The sequence below is a fragment of the Podarcis bocagei genome (genome assembly GCF_964188305.1).
Source record: "Podarcis bocagei genome assembly, chromosome: 4".
Lineage (NCBI taxonomy): Eukaryota > Metazoa > Chordata > Lepidosauria > Squamata > Lacertidae > Podarcis > Podarcis bocagei.
The window spans coordinates 6,806,173-6,822,190 of NC_138128.1; the positions used below are offsets into that span (position 1 = coordinate 6,806,173).

The 16,018-nt window shown below is 44.7% G+C and overlaps 1 protein-coding gene across 2 annotated transcripts in view; it reads left to right on the plus strand.

Moving 5' to 3' along the window:
- LOC308584986 (cytochrome P450 2J2-like) overlaps positions 1-15,742 on the plus strand; it is a 31,827-nt gene extending 16,085 nt beyond the window's left edge. The window contains exons 3-9 of one of the 2 annotated variants that reach the window (XM_081190407.1): positions 7,831-7,980; positions 8,183-8,343; positions 9,856-10,032; positions 11,478-11,619; positions 12,607-12,794; positions 13,201-13,342; positions 15,452-15,735. In XM_081190407.1, coding sequence (XP_081046533.1) covers positions 7,831-7,980; positions 8,183-8,343; positions 9,856-10,032; positions 11,478-11,619; positions 12,607-12,794; positions 13,201-13,342; positions 15,452-15,639 — 1,148 coding nt within the window. In that variant the 3' untranslated portion in view covers positions 15,640-15,735. Of the gene's footprint in view, positions 1-7,830; positions 7,981-8,182; positions 8,344-9,855; positions 10,033-11,477; positions 11,620-12,606; positions 12,795-13,200; positions 13,343-15,451 lie in introns of both variants that reach the window. The other variant, XM_081190408.1, reaches the window with a different exon arrangement.
- The last annotated feature ends 276 nt before the right edge of the window (positions 15,743-16,018 follow it).

Consider the following 16,018-nt stretch of genomic DNA (forward strand, 5'->3'; position numbering starts at 1 on the left):
TTTTCCAACAACACAAAAGATGACTCTACACGTGGACATCACCAGATGGGCAGCATCAAAATCAGATTGATTATATTCTCGGCAGCCAAAGATGGAGAAACTCTATACAGTCAGCAAAAACAAGACCTGGAGCTGACTGTGGCTCAGATCATCAGCTTCATATAGCAAAGTTCAAGCTTAAACTGAAGAAAGTAGGAAACCACTGGGCTGGTAAAATACAATCTAAACCAAATCCCTTATGAATACACAGTGGAAGTGAGGAACAGGTTTAAGGACTTAGATTTGGTGGACAGAGTGCCTGAAGAACTATGGATGGAGGCTCGCAACATTATACAGGAGGCAGCAACGAAAACCATCCCAATGAAAAGGAAATGCAAGAAAGCAAACTGGCTGTCCAACGAGGCCTTACAAATAGCGGGGGAGAGAAGGCAAGCAAAATGCGAGGGAGATAGTGAAAGATACAGGAAATTGAATGCAGATTTCAAAAAACCAGCAAGAAGAGACAAGAAGGCCTTCTTAAACAAGCAATGCAAAGAAATAGAGGAAAACAACAGAATGGGAAGAACCAGAGATCTGTTTAAGAAAATTGGAGATAAGAAAGGGAATATTTCGTACAAAGATTACCATAATAAAGGACAAAAGTGGTAAGGACCTAACAGAAGCAGAAGACATCAAGAAGAGGTGGCAGGAATACACAGAGGAATTATACCAGAAGGATATGGATGGCTCGTACACCCCAGGTAGTGTGGTTGCTGGCCTTGAGCCAGACATCCTGGAGAGTGAAGTCAAATGGGCCTTAGAAAGCACTGCAAATAACAAGGCCAGTGGAAGTGATGGTATTCCAGCTGAACTATTCAAAATTTTAAAAGGTGATGCTGTTAAGGTGCTACACTCAATATGCTAGCAAGTTTGGAAAACTCAGCAGTGGCCAGAGGATTGGAGAAGATCAGTCTACATCCCAATCCCAAAGAAGGGCAGAATGCTCCAACTACCGCACAATTGCACTCATTTCACACTCCAGCAAGGTTATGCTTAAAATTCTACAAGGAAGGCTCAAGCAGTATGTGGACCAAGAACTCCCAGAAGTGCAAGCTGGATTTAGAAGAGGCAGAGGAACCAGAGACCAAATTGCAAACATGCGCTGGATTATGGAGAAAGCTAAAGAATCCCAGAAAGACATCTACTTCTGCTACATTGACTATGCAAAAGCCTTTGACTGTGTCGACCACAGCAAACTATGGCAAGTTCTTGAAGAAATAGGAGTGCCTGATCACCTCATCTGTCTCCTGAGAAATCTCTATGTGGGACAAGAAGCTACAGTTAGAATTGGATATGCAACAACTGATTGGTTCAAAATTGGAAAAGGAGTATGACAAGGCTGTGTATTGTCTCCCTGCTTATTTAACTTATATGCGGAATTCATCATGCGAAAGGCTGGGCTGGATGAATCCCAAGCCGGAATTAAGATTGCCGGAAGAAATATCAGCAACCCCAGATATGCAGATGACACAACCTAGATGGCAGAAAGTGAGGAGGAATTAAAGAACCTTTTAATGAGGGTTAAAAAGAGGAGAGCACAAAATATGGTCTGAAGCTCAACATCAAAAAAATGAAGATCATGGCCACTGGGCCCATCACCTCCTGGCAAATAGAAGGGGAAGAAATGGAGTTCAGTGAGAGACTTTACTTTCTCGGGCTCCATGATCACTGCAGATGGTGACAGCAGCCACAAAATTAAAAGACTCTTGCTTCTTGGGAGAAACACAATGACAAACCTAGACAGCATCTTAAAAAGCAAAGACATCACCTTGCCAACAAAGGTCCGTATAGTAAAAGCTATGGTTTTCCCAGTAGAATCATAGAATCATAGAATCATAGAGTTGGAATAGACCACAAGGGCCATCGAGTCCAACCCCCTGCCAAGCAGGAAACACCATCAGAGCACTCCTGACATATGGTTGTCAAGCCTCTGCTTAAAGACCTCCAAAGTAGGAGACTCCACCACACTCCTTGGCATCAAATTCCCCTGTCAAACAGCTCTTACTGTCAGGAAGTTCTTCCTAATGTTTAGGTGGAATCTTCTTTCTTGTAGTTTGGATCCATTGCTCCGTGTCCGCTTCTCTGGAGCAGCAGAAAACAACCTTGCTCCCTCCTCTATATGACATCCTTTTATATATTTGAACATGGCTATCATATCACCCCTTAACCTCCTCTTCTCCAGGCTAAACATGCCCAGATCCTTTAGCCGTTCCTCATAAGGCATCGTTTCCAGGCCTTTGACCATTTTGGTTGCCCTCCTCTGGACACGTTCCAGTTTGTCAGTGTCCTTCTTGAACTGTGGTGCCCAGAACTGGACACAGTACTCCAGGTGAGGTCTGACCAGAGCAGAATACAGTGGCACTATTACTTCCCTTGATCTAGATGCTATACTCCTATTGATGCAGCCCAGAATTGCATTGGCTTTTTTAGCTGCAGCGTCACACTGTTGGCTCATGTCAAGTTTGTGGTCAACCAAGACTCCTAGATCCTTTTCACATGTACTGCTCTCAAGCCAGGTGTCCCCCATCTTGTATTTGTGCCTCTCATTCCCCCCCCCCAAGTGCAATACTTTACATTTCTCCCTGTTAAAATTCATCTTGTTTGTTTTCGCCCAGTTCTCTAATCTGTCAAGGTCATTTTGAAGTGTGATCCTGTCCTCTGGGGTGTTAGCCACCCCTCCCAGTTTGGTGTCATCTGCAAATTTGATCAGGATGCTCTTGAATCCATCATCCAAGTCGTTGATAAAGATGTTGAATAAGACCGGGCCCAAGACAGAACCCTGTGGCACCCCACTAGTCACTCTTCTCCAGGATGAAGAGGAACCATGGATGAGCACCCTTTGGGTTTGGTCAGTCAGCCAGTTACAAATCCGCTGAGTGGTAGCTCGTCAAGACCACATTTTACCAGCTTCTTTATAAGAATATCATGGGGCACCTTGTCGAATGCCTTGCTGAAATCAAGGTAGGCTACATCCACTGCGTTCCCTTCATCTACCAGGCTTGTAATTCTGTCAAAAAATGAGATCAGGTTAGTCTGACATGACTTATTTTTCATAAATCCATGCTGACTATTGGTGATCACAGCATTCCTTTCTAGGTGCTCACAGACAGTTTGCTTAATGATCTGCTCCAGAATCTTCTCTGGTATTGATGTCAGACTGACTGGGCGATAATTATTTGGGTCCTCTCTTTCCCCCTTTTTGAAAATAGGGACAACATTTGCCCTCCTCCAGTCTGCCGGGACTTCGCCTGTTCTCCCGGAATTCTCAAAGATGACTGCCAGTGGTTCTGAGATCACATCTGCCAGTTCGTTTAATACTCTTGCATGCAGTTCTTCTGGCCCTGGAGACTTGAATACATCTAAACTAGCCAAGTATTCTTGTACTATCTCCTTAGTTATTCTGGGCTGTCTTTCCTCTGCTGAATCATTTGCTCCAAATTCTTCAGGTCGGGCATTGTTTTCTTTATCAGAGAAGACTGAGGCAAAGAAGGCATTGAGGAGTTCAGCCCTTTCTGTGTCCGCTGTTTGCATTTCACCATCTTCTCCTCTGAGTGACCCCACTGTTTCTTTGTTCTTCCTTTTGCTACGGACATACTCATAAAAGCCTTTTTTGTTGCTTTTAACCTCTCTAGCAAGCCTGAATTCATTCTGTGCTTTAGCTTTTCTGACTTTGTGTCTACATGTGCTGGCTATTTGTTTGAATTCCTCTTTGGTGGTTTTCCTCCTTTTCCATTTTTTGTACACATCCTTTTTAAATCTTAACTCAGTTAAAAGTTCTTTAGATAGCCACCCTGGCTTCTTTAGGCACCTTCCATGTTTGCGTCTCATTGGTATTGCCTGAAGTTGTGCTTTTACTATCTCCCTCTTAACAAACTCCCAGCCATCATGAACTCCGTTTCCTTTTAGTATTACTGTCCATGGGATCTCACCCAGCACATCCCTAAGTTTTATGAAGTCGGCTTTCTTAAAGTCAAGAAATTGAGTCCTAGTATGCTTGGCTGCTCCTTTCCGCTGTATAGTAAACTTCAGAAGAGCATGATCACTCGCGCCTAATGATCCTTCCACTTCTACCCCACTAACCAGGTCATCAACATAGGTTAGGACCAGATCTAAAATGGCTGTTCCTCTTGTTGCTTCTCCCACTTTCTGGACAATGAAGTTGTCTGCAAGGCCAGTGAGGAATCTGTTTGACCTTAAGCTCTTGGCTGAGTTTGACATCCAACAAATATCCGGGTAATTGAAGTCCCCCATTACTGCTATCTCCCTTCCTTTTGCATGCTTGGCCATCTGTTCCAGGAAGGCATCATCTATGTCCTTCGTTTGGCTTGGGGATCTCTTGTAAACTCCCACAATGAGGTCTCTGTTATTCTTCTCTCCCTTAATTTTGACCCAAATGCTCTCACTTTGGCTTTGAGGTTCTAAATTTTGGATCTCTTCACAGGTATACACATCCCTGACATATAACGCCACTCCTCCTCCTTTCTTGTCTGGTCTGTTTCTCTGAAATAGATTGTATCCCTCCATTATTACATTCCAGTCGTGGGACTTATCCCACCAGGTTTCAGTGATGCCTATTATGTCATATTTAGTTTGCTGTACCAAGAGCTCAAGCTCATCTTGTTTATTGATTTAAACATAAGTAGTGATTTATGGAAGTAGTGATTTATGGAAGTAGTGATTTATGGAAGTGAGAGCTGGACCATAAAGAAGGCTGATCGCCAAAGAATTGATGCTTTGAATTCTGGTGCTGGAGGAGACTCTTGAGAGTCCAATGGACTGCAAGAAGAACAAACCTATCCATTCTGAAGGAAATCAGCCCTGAGTGCTCACTGGAAGGACAGATCGTGAAGCTGAGGCTCCAATACTTTGGCCACCTCATGAGAAGAGAAGACTCCCTGGAAAAGACCCTGGTGTTGCGAAAGATGGAGGGCACAAGGAGAAGGGGACGACAGAGGATGAGATGGTTGGATAGTGTTCTCGAAGGTACCAGCATGAGTTTGTCCAAACTGCGGGAGGCAGTGGAAGACAGGAGTGCCCGACATGCTCTGGTTCATGGGGTCACGAAGAGTCGGACACGACTAAACGACTAAACAACAACAACAACAAAACTGTCAGAGACTGCATCTTGTGTGGGAGAGCCTACCAACCTGACAGCTTGCCAAATCTCTCTTCTCTCACACACCGAGGGATGATAGAGAGCAGAATGCAAGGGCAAGTACCAGAGGGTGTGGACTCAATGGGGGCTGGAGCAGCGGGAGTGGGGGCAGGAGAGCCCAGGGATGCCATAAACGAACTGCAGCAGTACAGCTGGCAGCTGAAATCACAGCTAGATACCCTCACCGGGCCCTGGGCGAACAAAGACTGCATTTAGAGGCAGAAAGGACTCTCAGAGCCAGTAAAATCCCTCTAAATATGTAAGTTACCTGGTGGACTATCTTGGCTTTAAAACGAAGCTCTCTATTTTCTAGACGAGAGAGCAGTGGATTACAAGTCTGATAAGGAGAGAGTGGCATATTTAATTAGTATGTTAGAAGGCAATGCTAAAGGATGGACAATTCCTCTAATGGCAGCCAAGCACAGCACTCTCTCAAACCTGGGGGAGTATTGGGAAACTATGGATGGAATCTTTAATGATCCGCTGCAGAATACTACCTCTGCACAACAAATGTTAAACCTCCGCCAGGGGAGTGATTATGTCTCCACGTTATGGACTGCATTCAACTTGTTAGTTCAAAAGCTTGGGTGGCAAGCAAACAGTCAGCCTTTGGCAGCCATGTTCTGGGTGGGGTTGAATGAATTGATATTAGATGAACTGGCAAGAATGCTGCCCATGGACTCTTTGGATGATGTGGTGCGAGCTTCACTGAAGCTTGGACTGAGGCAGCAACAGTGGAAGTTGGAGAAGCCACATTCCCAACATGCCTGAGCAGAGAGTTGGCAGCATGCCCAGACAAGGAGACCTTCCAGAGCAGATGCAACTGGGCTCAGCAGGGAGGGGGAACCCTGGAACAGCTTGAATGGCGGGGGGCCAACGTCACAAAAGTTGCTGTGCATGTGGGCAATCTGGACATTTGGCAAGACAGTGTCCAAGCAAGAAGACTGGGGGTTTTCTGTCTGGGGCTTGTGTAGAGGGACGTCCAAGATCTAAGGAAGCACTGGCAGGAAGCGGGAAGCCCCAGTCCATGAAGGAGGCCGGCAGCTGGGAAGGAAGTCAGTAATTGAGCCCTCAGATTGAAACGGTGGTTCCTGGGATCACGGTGCCAGTGACACTACAACTCCCAGGCAGCTGCAGGGTGCAGGTCCAGGGACTCATAGACTCAGGGGCTTCCGTGCACTTTTTAGACTCAGACTTTGTGGAGCAGCAGAAGCTGGGCACGCGGAGACAAGACGCCCCATTGGAAGTGCTACCAATTTATGGCAGCCCGTTGGGGGGAGGGAGGCAAGTTGCCTATGCCACATGGCCCATGGGAGTGGAGTTGTCAGGCCACAAGGAGACAATGATGTTTCACATCACCACGTTAGCTCACAATGCATGATCCAGTAATAGCATGGAGGCAGCGTTCTTTAACGTTTGATTCAGCTTACTGCCAAGCACACTGCCTAGGGTTCGAAGTGCCAATAGAGGTAGGAGCCAAGGGGGCAGAGGTAGGGGGAAAAACTCATGGGGGAGGAGAGCTCCATACCCCCACAGTATAAGGCCTATAGGGATGTGTTCTGTGAAAAGGAGGCAGAAGGTTACCCACCCCACAGACCTTATGATTGCAAACTAGACTTGGTGCCTGGTGCCAACCAGTCATCTATATTCCTAGTCAGAAGCAGAATTAGCCAACTTGCGGGAGTTTCTGAAGAAGAACTTGGAACGTGAGTTTATTAGGCTGTCATGAGCACCTGGTGGGTCACCAGTGTTCTTTGTGAACAAGAAAGACACCCCAGAAAGACGTCTCGTGGTGGACTACAGAAAAACCAACAACCTCATGATTCCTAGTCAATACCCCTTGCCACATATTGGTGACCTGCTGGAGAGGTTACAGTCGGTGAAATTTTTTGCTCAGCTGGACCTGAGGGGGGCATCTGAACCAGAGGCAAACTAGATTGGCAAAGGTTTTTTTTTTGCTCTTTTCGACTTCAGAATCTGATACATGCCAGGGCACCAGAACCAGAGGGCGGACGTCCTGTCCCGGAAGCTGGAGTATCTGGAGCGGGAGTCAGACACCGGGCTGAGGCATATTCTGAAACCGGAACAGTTACAGCTGGTGGCTGCACTCGTAGTTGAAACCACAGACTTCAAGAGACAGATGGAAGTGGATTGAATAGTACTCTTCCAATCCTGTATGGTGACCTTATCTCCCCCCCAAAAATTCCAACCATTCTTCCATGTTTAAAAACAACAAATCCTTCATTTCTATTTTAACAGGAAACTCTCCTCTGTAGTGTTTTATTTTAAAATAATCCATAGTTATTTACTTGTATATTCATTATTTTACACCCAGTTGTATATCTTGCGATCACATTTCCTGTAGGGAAATTTATCAAGAGAAAAAGAAAAGAACTTCCATTTCTACCACTTCCATTCTTTCCCCAATAGCATTACCAGAAGCTTGATAGATTTTCCCTCTAAATTCTCTCCAATTTGTACCCAGAATCCTTTCTGCATCATCTTGTAATTCTTTGCTTTAGAGAGACTAAGCAGCTCTTACAAGCAAGGATATGAACTTCAGTAAACAATGTTCTGAGATGGCAACTTTTTACATTGATTTCTGTAAGTAATAATTTCTCATTGATTTTCCATAGGTATTGTATTATCAAATGGTCACACCTGGCAGCAACAGAGACGCTTTGGTGTAGTTACTATGCGGAAGCTGGGGCTGGGGAAGAAAGGCATGGAGCACCAAATAACAGAGGAGGCTCATCAGCTTGTGGAGGTTTTTGCACGTTCAAAGGGTATGTGATGCTAAGTGATGGTGCTGAGCTGGCGTATGAAGATTTATTTGTGTACTACCTCTGTCCATTTTAGAAAGGAATGTGATATGTTTTTCTTGGTTCCTAAAGGAGATCCCAGCAGTTTCTCTTGGCCACCATGAAATCCCACTCTCAGCATGAACAGGAGCAGCTGAGCTAACATTAGTATAACTTTATTTTGCAGGACAGCCACTTGATCCCTCCATGCCCATCACTAATTCAGTCTCCAACGTGATATGTGCTGTGGCTTTTGGGCACCGGTTTGCTCTTGAAGATGAACGGTTCCAGAAGCTGATAGAAGCCATTGATTTTATCCTAAAATTTTTATCTAGCGTTGTTCATTGTGTGAGTAGTCATTTTCATTTCTACTATGCCAAAGAGGTCTCACTAAATACCACAAATCAGTATTTTGAAATTGATCTGAGATAAGGGCCACTTACTGTCTCACAGCCTGATCAATTTCTCATGATTACCATTGAGATTTTTTTAAAAAAGGAGTAGGAAGAATTTGTCCACCACAGAAGACTCTTTGGAGGAAAGATGGGATAAAAATGGAACAATGGCCTTCAGAACAGGTCATCTAGAGCCCACCAAAGGGGACAGAGGTAAACAAAATAATCTTCTCAAGAAGGGAATTACATAGTTTTGTTGCCATCATTGAAAACTAAATGTATATGCTCTCTAGCCACTTAGGAATGACAATGATGAGGTCCACGGTGAGTCCATGGTGAGGCCCCTGCAGCCAGCCTTGGCTGGAATTTTTTAAACGTAAGAGAGACCTCCAACTCAAGCACTGTCCCTACTGCTAAGGAAAGCAGCTCCCTTCTGTATGACCCAACTAAACCCTTTTTGCCAAACTTAAGTTCGGTTCCCCACATTTCTACATACATTCTGGATCTTTTTTAAAAAAGGACTCATGAAACTTCATCAGCATTTTTCTGTTAATTTATCCTAATGCACACATTTGTTTGCAATTTTATCCGATATACACATTTCTGCAAAGCAGTATATTATAGGACTGTATATCATTTGCATTTCCATTTCTGTAAGCATCACTTGACTGGCAAACTACAGGCAAATTTATATCAGCATTCAAGGCGCATTTTGCAAAAAGGAATTTTATTACTGTGCACTGGGCACAGTACTAAGCCTAAAATTTCAGATTAAAACTGCAGAATGGAAGGAAAGGAGGACCTTTTTCTGCCTCTTCACTTCCAGCTTTCATATCTCAGTTTTTAACATTGCTTTATATTAGTCCAATTTTTATTTTCTACCTCCATATGTATTCATAAAATATATGTAATTGATCTTTAATGAGAAAACAAGGAACGAGAAAAAACATCCTTCTTCAAGGTTTAGTTTTTTGTGATGAAATATCAGATCAGAATTACTTGACTGGCAAACTGGAAGATTTAGTAAATACAACTAAAAATTTATAAAATGGAGAAGTGTACATTTTGAATGATGGCTGTCTTTCCATTTGTGTATTAGGCAAATTTGCTTTTAAATGTGAACTTACTTGAATTCCCCCCACCCCCACCTACCATAAAAGGCCACTAACTTGTTCCAGGAGGGGTCCTCTGATTGTGCCCAGTTTTGGAATGATGCCTGGGAGCTGGGAAAATATTGTGAGCCATAGTTTTCTTTCACATTTTCAGCTAGTGATAATTCACAGAATCCAATCATTGTGAGATTCCAGAAAATTGATAGACACCTTCTTTCTTCTTAGTGAGAAACTAATATGGTAGCCCTGAAGAAGAATGCAGATCATATTTTTTAAAGTGCTAATCCAAAGCACAAACGGTGTGACCAAGCTTCCTCATGGTAATGGCAGCATTTCTGCTATCTTTCCTTTAGCTTTGTGAAATTCTCCCATGGCTCATGAAACATCTCCCAGGGCCCCACAAGAAGGCCTTGTCCTGCTCAGAGATGGTGCTTTCATTTGCAAAGGAGGAGATAGAGAAGCATAAGGAGAATCAGTCTCTGCATGATCCACAAGATCTCATTGATTTCTATCTGCTTCAGATGGAGAAAGTAAGTATCAGCTTTGAAGCTGAATACTGCTCATCCAAGGAATCATTATATTCCCTGTTATAAGTGAATAATAATCTCTTGCCTGGAAACCAGCATATCTTTTTTCCTGAATTTCAGTTGAAAATGGCATTGAGGTCCCACCAAATATTTCTCATAGTCAATTTAGTTGCTAAAGTGAGTTGACATCCATCCATTAGCATTGTTAAAAATGTGAGTGGAAAGAAGTGGAAACCTAAGTGTGTTAAGGGGTCTTGCCTATGGAGCATTCCCTCTGTACATAAATTTCTTTGGAATGATGTTCATCTGACATTCAAATGTGGACTGAGAAAACAGAAAATCCTAAATAAAATGCTCTTAAACTAGAGTATGACTCCAAATTCCTGTCTCATCTATCTTCATATACTAGAAAGGACAAATGTAAATTCATCTTTCACTCTCTGAACAATGCTTATCATGATGACAAACAAATGGTGAAATATGTTTAGTGTTAAATACCATATTTCACCATAATTGTCACATTTTTATGCCTATTATTCCTTTCAAAAAAAGGGGGGGGTGCGACGATTATTTGGTGAAAAACCAAGGCACGACCCTTATGTGAGGAAAGTGTTTTTATTAACAAACATAATTATGTTTATATTGCTTATTACTTGTTACTAACTCTTTTTGGTGTGATTAGGATTCATGGAATACGCATGAACAGGCAAAGGTGAAAGGTAATTCAAATTGGGGCAAGGCAAATTCATGCACACTTCGAATGCCCGGTGACTATTATGTGGTGAATTCTTTGGAACTGATTTTAGGGCTTGAAAAAAAGGAGCTTGACTATTATGTGGTGGTGACCATTAGGCAGTGAAATATGTAGCACACATTTTGAATATCTGCTGCCAGAGTTTCCCTTTGATCCCTCTCTTCATGTCAGTATTAGATTACTATGCCCACCCACAGATCCTGAAATCTAGCACCAGCAGCTACTGCTATATACAGAGGAGTGTGTGTGTGGGTTTCTTATCATAACCAGCTATGAAGCAGAGGGCCGGCCCATCCATGAGGCAGGCTGTGACAGCTGCCTTGGGCAGTGGAATGCCAACAGGAGGCATCTCTGGGGATGTGCTGCCTAGCCAGCCGCTAGTGTAGAAGCAAAAGGGGCAGCTTCTGGCAAGATTTCACCAAAATCTTTCAAGATCTCACCTAGTCGCCAGTTGCTGTTGCCACTTTGTGGGCACTGCTGTGCAACCCAGGTAAGCAGGCAGCAGCAACAGTACAGCGGTGGTGACAACATCTTCTCATTTCACCTCAGGCAGTGTAAGAGGACACCCCTCATGATGCCTGTGTGGGTGGTATGGTAATAAGTGTGTGTGTGGGGGGGGGAAATAAAGTAAGCGCTGAAGAACAAATTGTAACACATGTAAATGACATGTCACTTTCCCCATTTTCAACACCAGAGCAAGAATGACCCAGAGTCCACCTATGATGAAGAAAACTTGGCCCAGTGCATTTTTGACCTCTTTGCAGCAGGGACAGAGACAACCACCGGTTCACTGAAATGGGCACTTCTCCTCCTGGCAAGTCATCCAGATATCCAAGGTGAGAGAGGAGAGCCAGGAATTCTCTTGATCACTAGGGTGGAGCATAATTCTTTAAAGCTTTCATATTGGAAAGAGTTAAAAGTGAGTTTATGATGTAAGTTTTGGAAGCCAAATGTTATTGAAATAAGCTAAAAGTTTTTGACTTACATGTCTGGAAAGTTCATTCTCCCCCACCACAGAGCATTCCACCAGGCTGGAGCCAGTGTTGAGAAGGCCCTGGCTCTGGTTGACCTCTAGGGTGTTGCTATATATGGACCTTAAGGTCCTCCGTGGGGCATACCAGGAGAGGCGGTCCCGTAGGTACAAGGGTTCTAGGCGGTGAAGGGCTTTAAAAGTCAAAACCAGCACCTTAAATCTGACCCTGTACTCCGCTGGGAGCCAATGCAGTTGCAATTTATATATATATTGTCCATTAGCACCTTATAGGCCAACTAAGTTTGCACACTTCTTCAGATACACACAAAAGCTCATACCAAGAACAAACTTAGTTGGTCTCTAAGGTGCTACTGGACACATGACCCAGAAAACTATCTGTGGACAAACACTGGCTCCTTCATCTCCTTCCTTTGACTGGACTTAACCGTCCAGAGGTCCTTTACTTTTACCTTTACATGCATAACATTAGCCAAAGATCAGGTGAGGAAATGAGGATTAATGAAACTAAGTAGGAAATATTGAGAGCCAGGGATGGAGAATACACACACACAAACATTACAGACAGCCTTTGATCCCAGCCCTTCAGCAAATCCAGCCACCACAAACATCTGAGATAAGCTTCACTTTAAAGGTTTCACACCTGGGATCTAGAGTGGGGAAGAACCACGTACACAGACTTGAGCTCTTTGGAGGACCAGGTGAGCTGAAAATGCAAGAAACTGGGACTCATTCACAGAGATTTATGTAATGTGTTCAAGGGAATTAGATGTCCATCTGAAATAAAATGCAGTATTCACAATAAACCTTTTGTTTCCATCATTCTCTTCAGATAAAATGCACAAGGAAATAGAAGATGTCATAGGTTCTGCTCACTCAATCTGCTATCAAGATAAGAAGAAACTGCCCTACACAAATGCTGTGATTCATGAAATGCAGCGCTTTAAATATGCCCTTTTTTATGGGTTGCCTAGGCAATGTACAAAGGATTTCAAGCTGCGTGGTTTTCTCATTCCCAAGGTATAACAGTGTGATACAGCTGCACTCCTGTAGCCCAAGAGCAAAGAGCAGCAGAAGGTTTCATATTGAGAGAGGCTGCCAGGCATACAGGAACTTCCTGTCTAGTCAAAAATCTGAAGGGCAAGAGCAGGAGCTCCATCTGCAGACATGTTTCACCATTGGCAAGTGTCATTCCATGGGGCAATTGTGGCAGGGGAGGAGCATGTAGTGGCCAGAAGTCTCCGCCTGGTTGTGAGCTTTCATTTTAAAAGAGGTGGGGGAAATTCCTCTTGTGGTCCTGCCTATTCAGAAAGTTTTTCAAGGTGAAGAATACACCCCCCAATATGATTAGTCTTGGAATAGTGTGGAACAATCCAGAAATGTTTTGATCTGAATGCATTCCAAGTTGCTTGTTTCTTATTTGCAGGGGACTATTATTGTTCCCGATCTACGCTCTGTTCTTCTTGATCCCACACAATGGGAGACACCTGAGGAGTTCAACCCAAATCATTTCTTGGACAAGGATGGACAATTCATGAACAGAGAAGAATATCTGCCATTTGGTGCAGGTAAACGCAGAAGTCCAAGCTATGTTGTGATCGATCTGTCAATGTGCTTACTGGTCTGCTTACAGGAAATGACATCAGCAGCAGCACATGAGGGAGTGGGCCAGAGCAGAAGGAGCATCTTTCTGGCTGGAATGGCACTGCTGGTCAGCAGAATGGGGCAGGGCAGTGGCAAGTTAAGGGCATCTCTGGGTTGGTGGCTTGGGATCCACACATGCACATACACTTATGTGGCCTCCGTCTGGACCTCCCAACATTTGCCACCCCTGCCCTGTCCCTGAGAGAGGCAACACTGCCAGCACCAGGATACTGCTGTTCCCCATCTCACATCACACTGCAAGCCATCCAACTTCTTTTCAGGCAGCAAGGCTAAGGCTATCTTTTCATGGGGTACTATTTAGCCTGGTTTGAAAGCACACTCAGAACTGAGGAAAGCATGCCACTTCCTTACTTCTCCTACTCTGAAATCAAAAGAATATTATTCCTGCAGAAATTCAGCAGACATCATCACTGCTAACTTACAAATTCTCCAAAGGTCAGATTCATGTGCTTTTCCCTACAGCATGCAGAAATCTAGTTCCTACCAATGTGAGGTAAGTCTGACAGGAAAATTACTTTATGCTCTTAACCCCTTTCTGCATTGCTGATTTGGACAGTTGACAAAAGTTTTCCTTTCATTTTTTTAAGTCAAGTTTTATTGAAAGTTTTATATATGAGACACAATAAACATCTTGCCAATCTAAAAAGGGAAATAGAAAAAAGATGAGGAAAGGAAGAAAAGAAAGAAAAGAAGAAAAGCAAATTACCTCTATCAAAATTAAATATTCACCCTTATTCTACATACAGAAAAGTGAGCCCTCCCGGCTCCCCCTTGGGACCTAGACCCTCTTTCCCCAGTTTCTAGCCCTTCATTTTCAGTCCATCCCCTTCCTCAGTGTATCTTCCTTGATATGAGATAGGGAACTTCAAACAAAACATACCGTATTTTTCGCTCTATAGGACGCACCGGACAATAGGACGCACCTTGTTTTAGAGGGGGGAAAACAAGGGAAAAAAATTCTCCCCCTCTCTGCCCAGCACCCCTTCAGCGAAGCGGCAGGAGACGCTGCGCAGAGAGGGGGAGAATTTTCCCCCTCTTGTTTTCCCCCCCTAAAACAAGGTGCTGTTTAAGGTGCGTTCAGTCGCCTTCAAGCGGCTACCTTGGAAGCCTGGAGAGCTCTCCAGGCTTCAGGTTCCTTTCGACCTGCTCTTTGGGGCTGGCAGGGGGAAGCCCACCACCAGCCCCAAAGAGCAGGTCGGGGAGCGGGGAAAGGCGCGCAGCAGAGAGGCTCCTGCCATAGCCCCCCGCGCGCTCCCCAGGCTGGAGAGGTGACACACAGCTATAGAGGCTCCTGCCGTAGTCGCGCGTCACCTCTCCAGCTGGGAGAGGGTCGTGGGGGGCTGCTTTAGCCGCGCGCGAGCTCTCCCCGCCGGAGAGGTGGTGCACGGCTAAAGAGACATCTGCCATAGTCGCGCGTCACCTCTCCAGCTGGGAGAGCACGTGCGCGGCTAAAGCAGCCCCCCGCGACCCTCTCCCAGCTGGAGAGGTGACGCGCGACTACCGCAGGAGCCTCTTTAGCCGCGCGCTCTCCCGGCTGGAGAGGTGGTGCGCGGCTAAAGAGACTTCTGCCATAGTCGCGCGTCACCTCTCCAGCTGGGAGAGGGTCTCGGGGGGCTTGTTTAGCTAAAGAAGCCCCCCGCGACCCTCTCCCAGCTGGAGAAGTGGTGTGCGTCTAAAGAGGCTCCTGCCATAGCCGCGCGCCACCTCTCCAGCCGGGAGACGGTCACGGGGCTATGGCTTCTTCGCTCCATAGGACGCACACACATTTCCCCTTCATTTTTGAAGGGGAAAAAGTGCGTCCTATAGAGCGAAAAATACGGTAAGTATAACAAGAAGAAAGAAAGGTTAGCACGGACCAGGCTTGGAAAATTGACAGCAGCCTTGATGATTTCGCTATCCTATCTATGTCTAGTTTTCCAAAGTATTAAGGATAATGTTTATAACTACAAAGCAATGAACATGGGAAAGTAAATTCTTGCTCACTTGTTGTCTTTCACTTTTCCCATCCTCAGGGTCTCGCATGTGTTTGGGAATGCAGCTGGCAAAGATCGAAATCTTCATCTTCCTGACCAGCCTGCTGAGGGCATTCAGTTTTCAGCTGCCAGAAGGAGTCAAAGAGCTCAATCAAGAGTCTACAATAGGGACCTCAACACATCCCCATCCTTATAAAATCTGTGCTGTTCCCCGATGCAACACATAAGAAAATAGGAAAATATTAGGGGCTGCACCCCTGCTTCCTGCACTCGGTGACCCCTTGGCCACTCCTGACACATGAACCCCCTAGCATTTCCCCTTCCCTTCTGCGGCCCCCTTCTAACACTCCCCATGCTATGCCTCTTTCCTTGTGTCCCGCTCCCAATCAGTGTATCATTTCGAACATATGGGTGGGTGGGTGGGAGGGAAGAGTGAATTTAGAGTATAAGCTGTCGTGCCAGAACCCTCTCTTGGGCTCAGGGGAGAGGAACATTTTGCATTCATGAATTTATATGTAAATAATGCTTGTTGTTTAACTGTTGCCATCCTGAGAAGTAAAGATTTATCTTCAACTATTTGAGTAAGGCTTTTTTATTATCACAAAT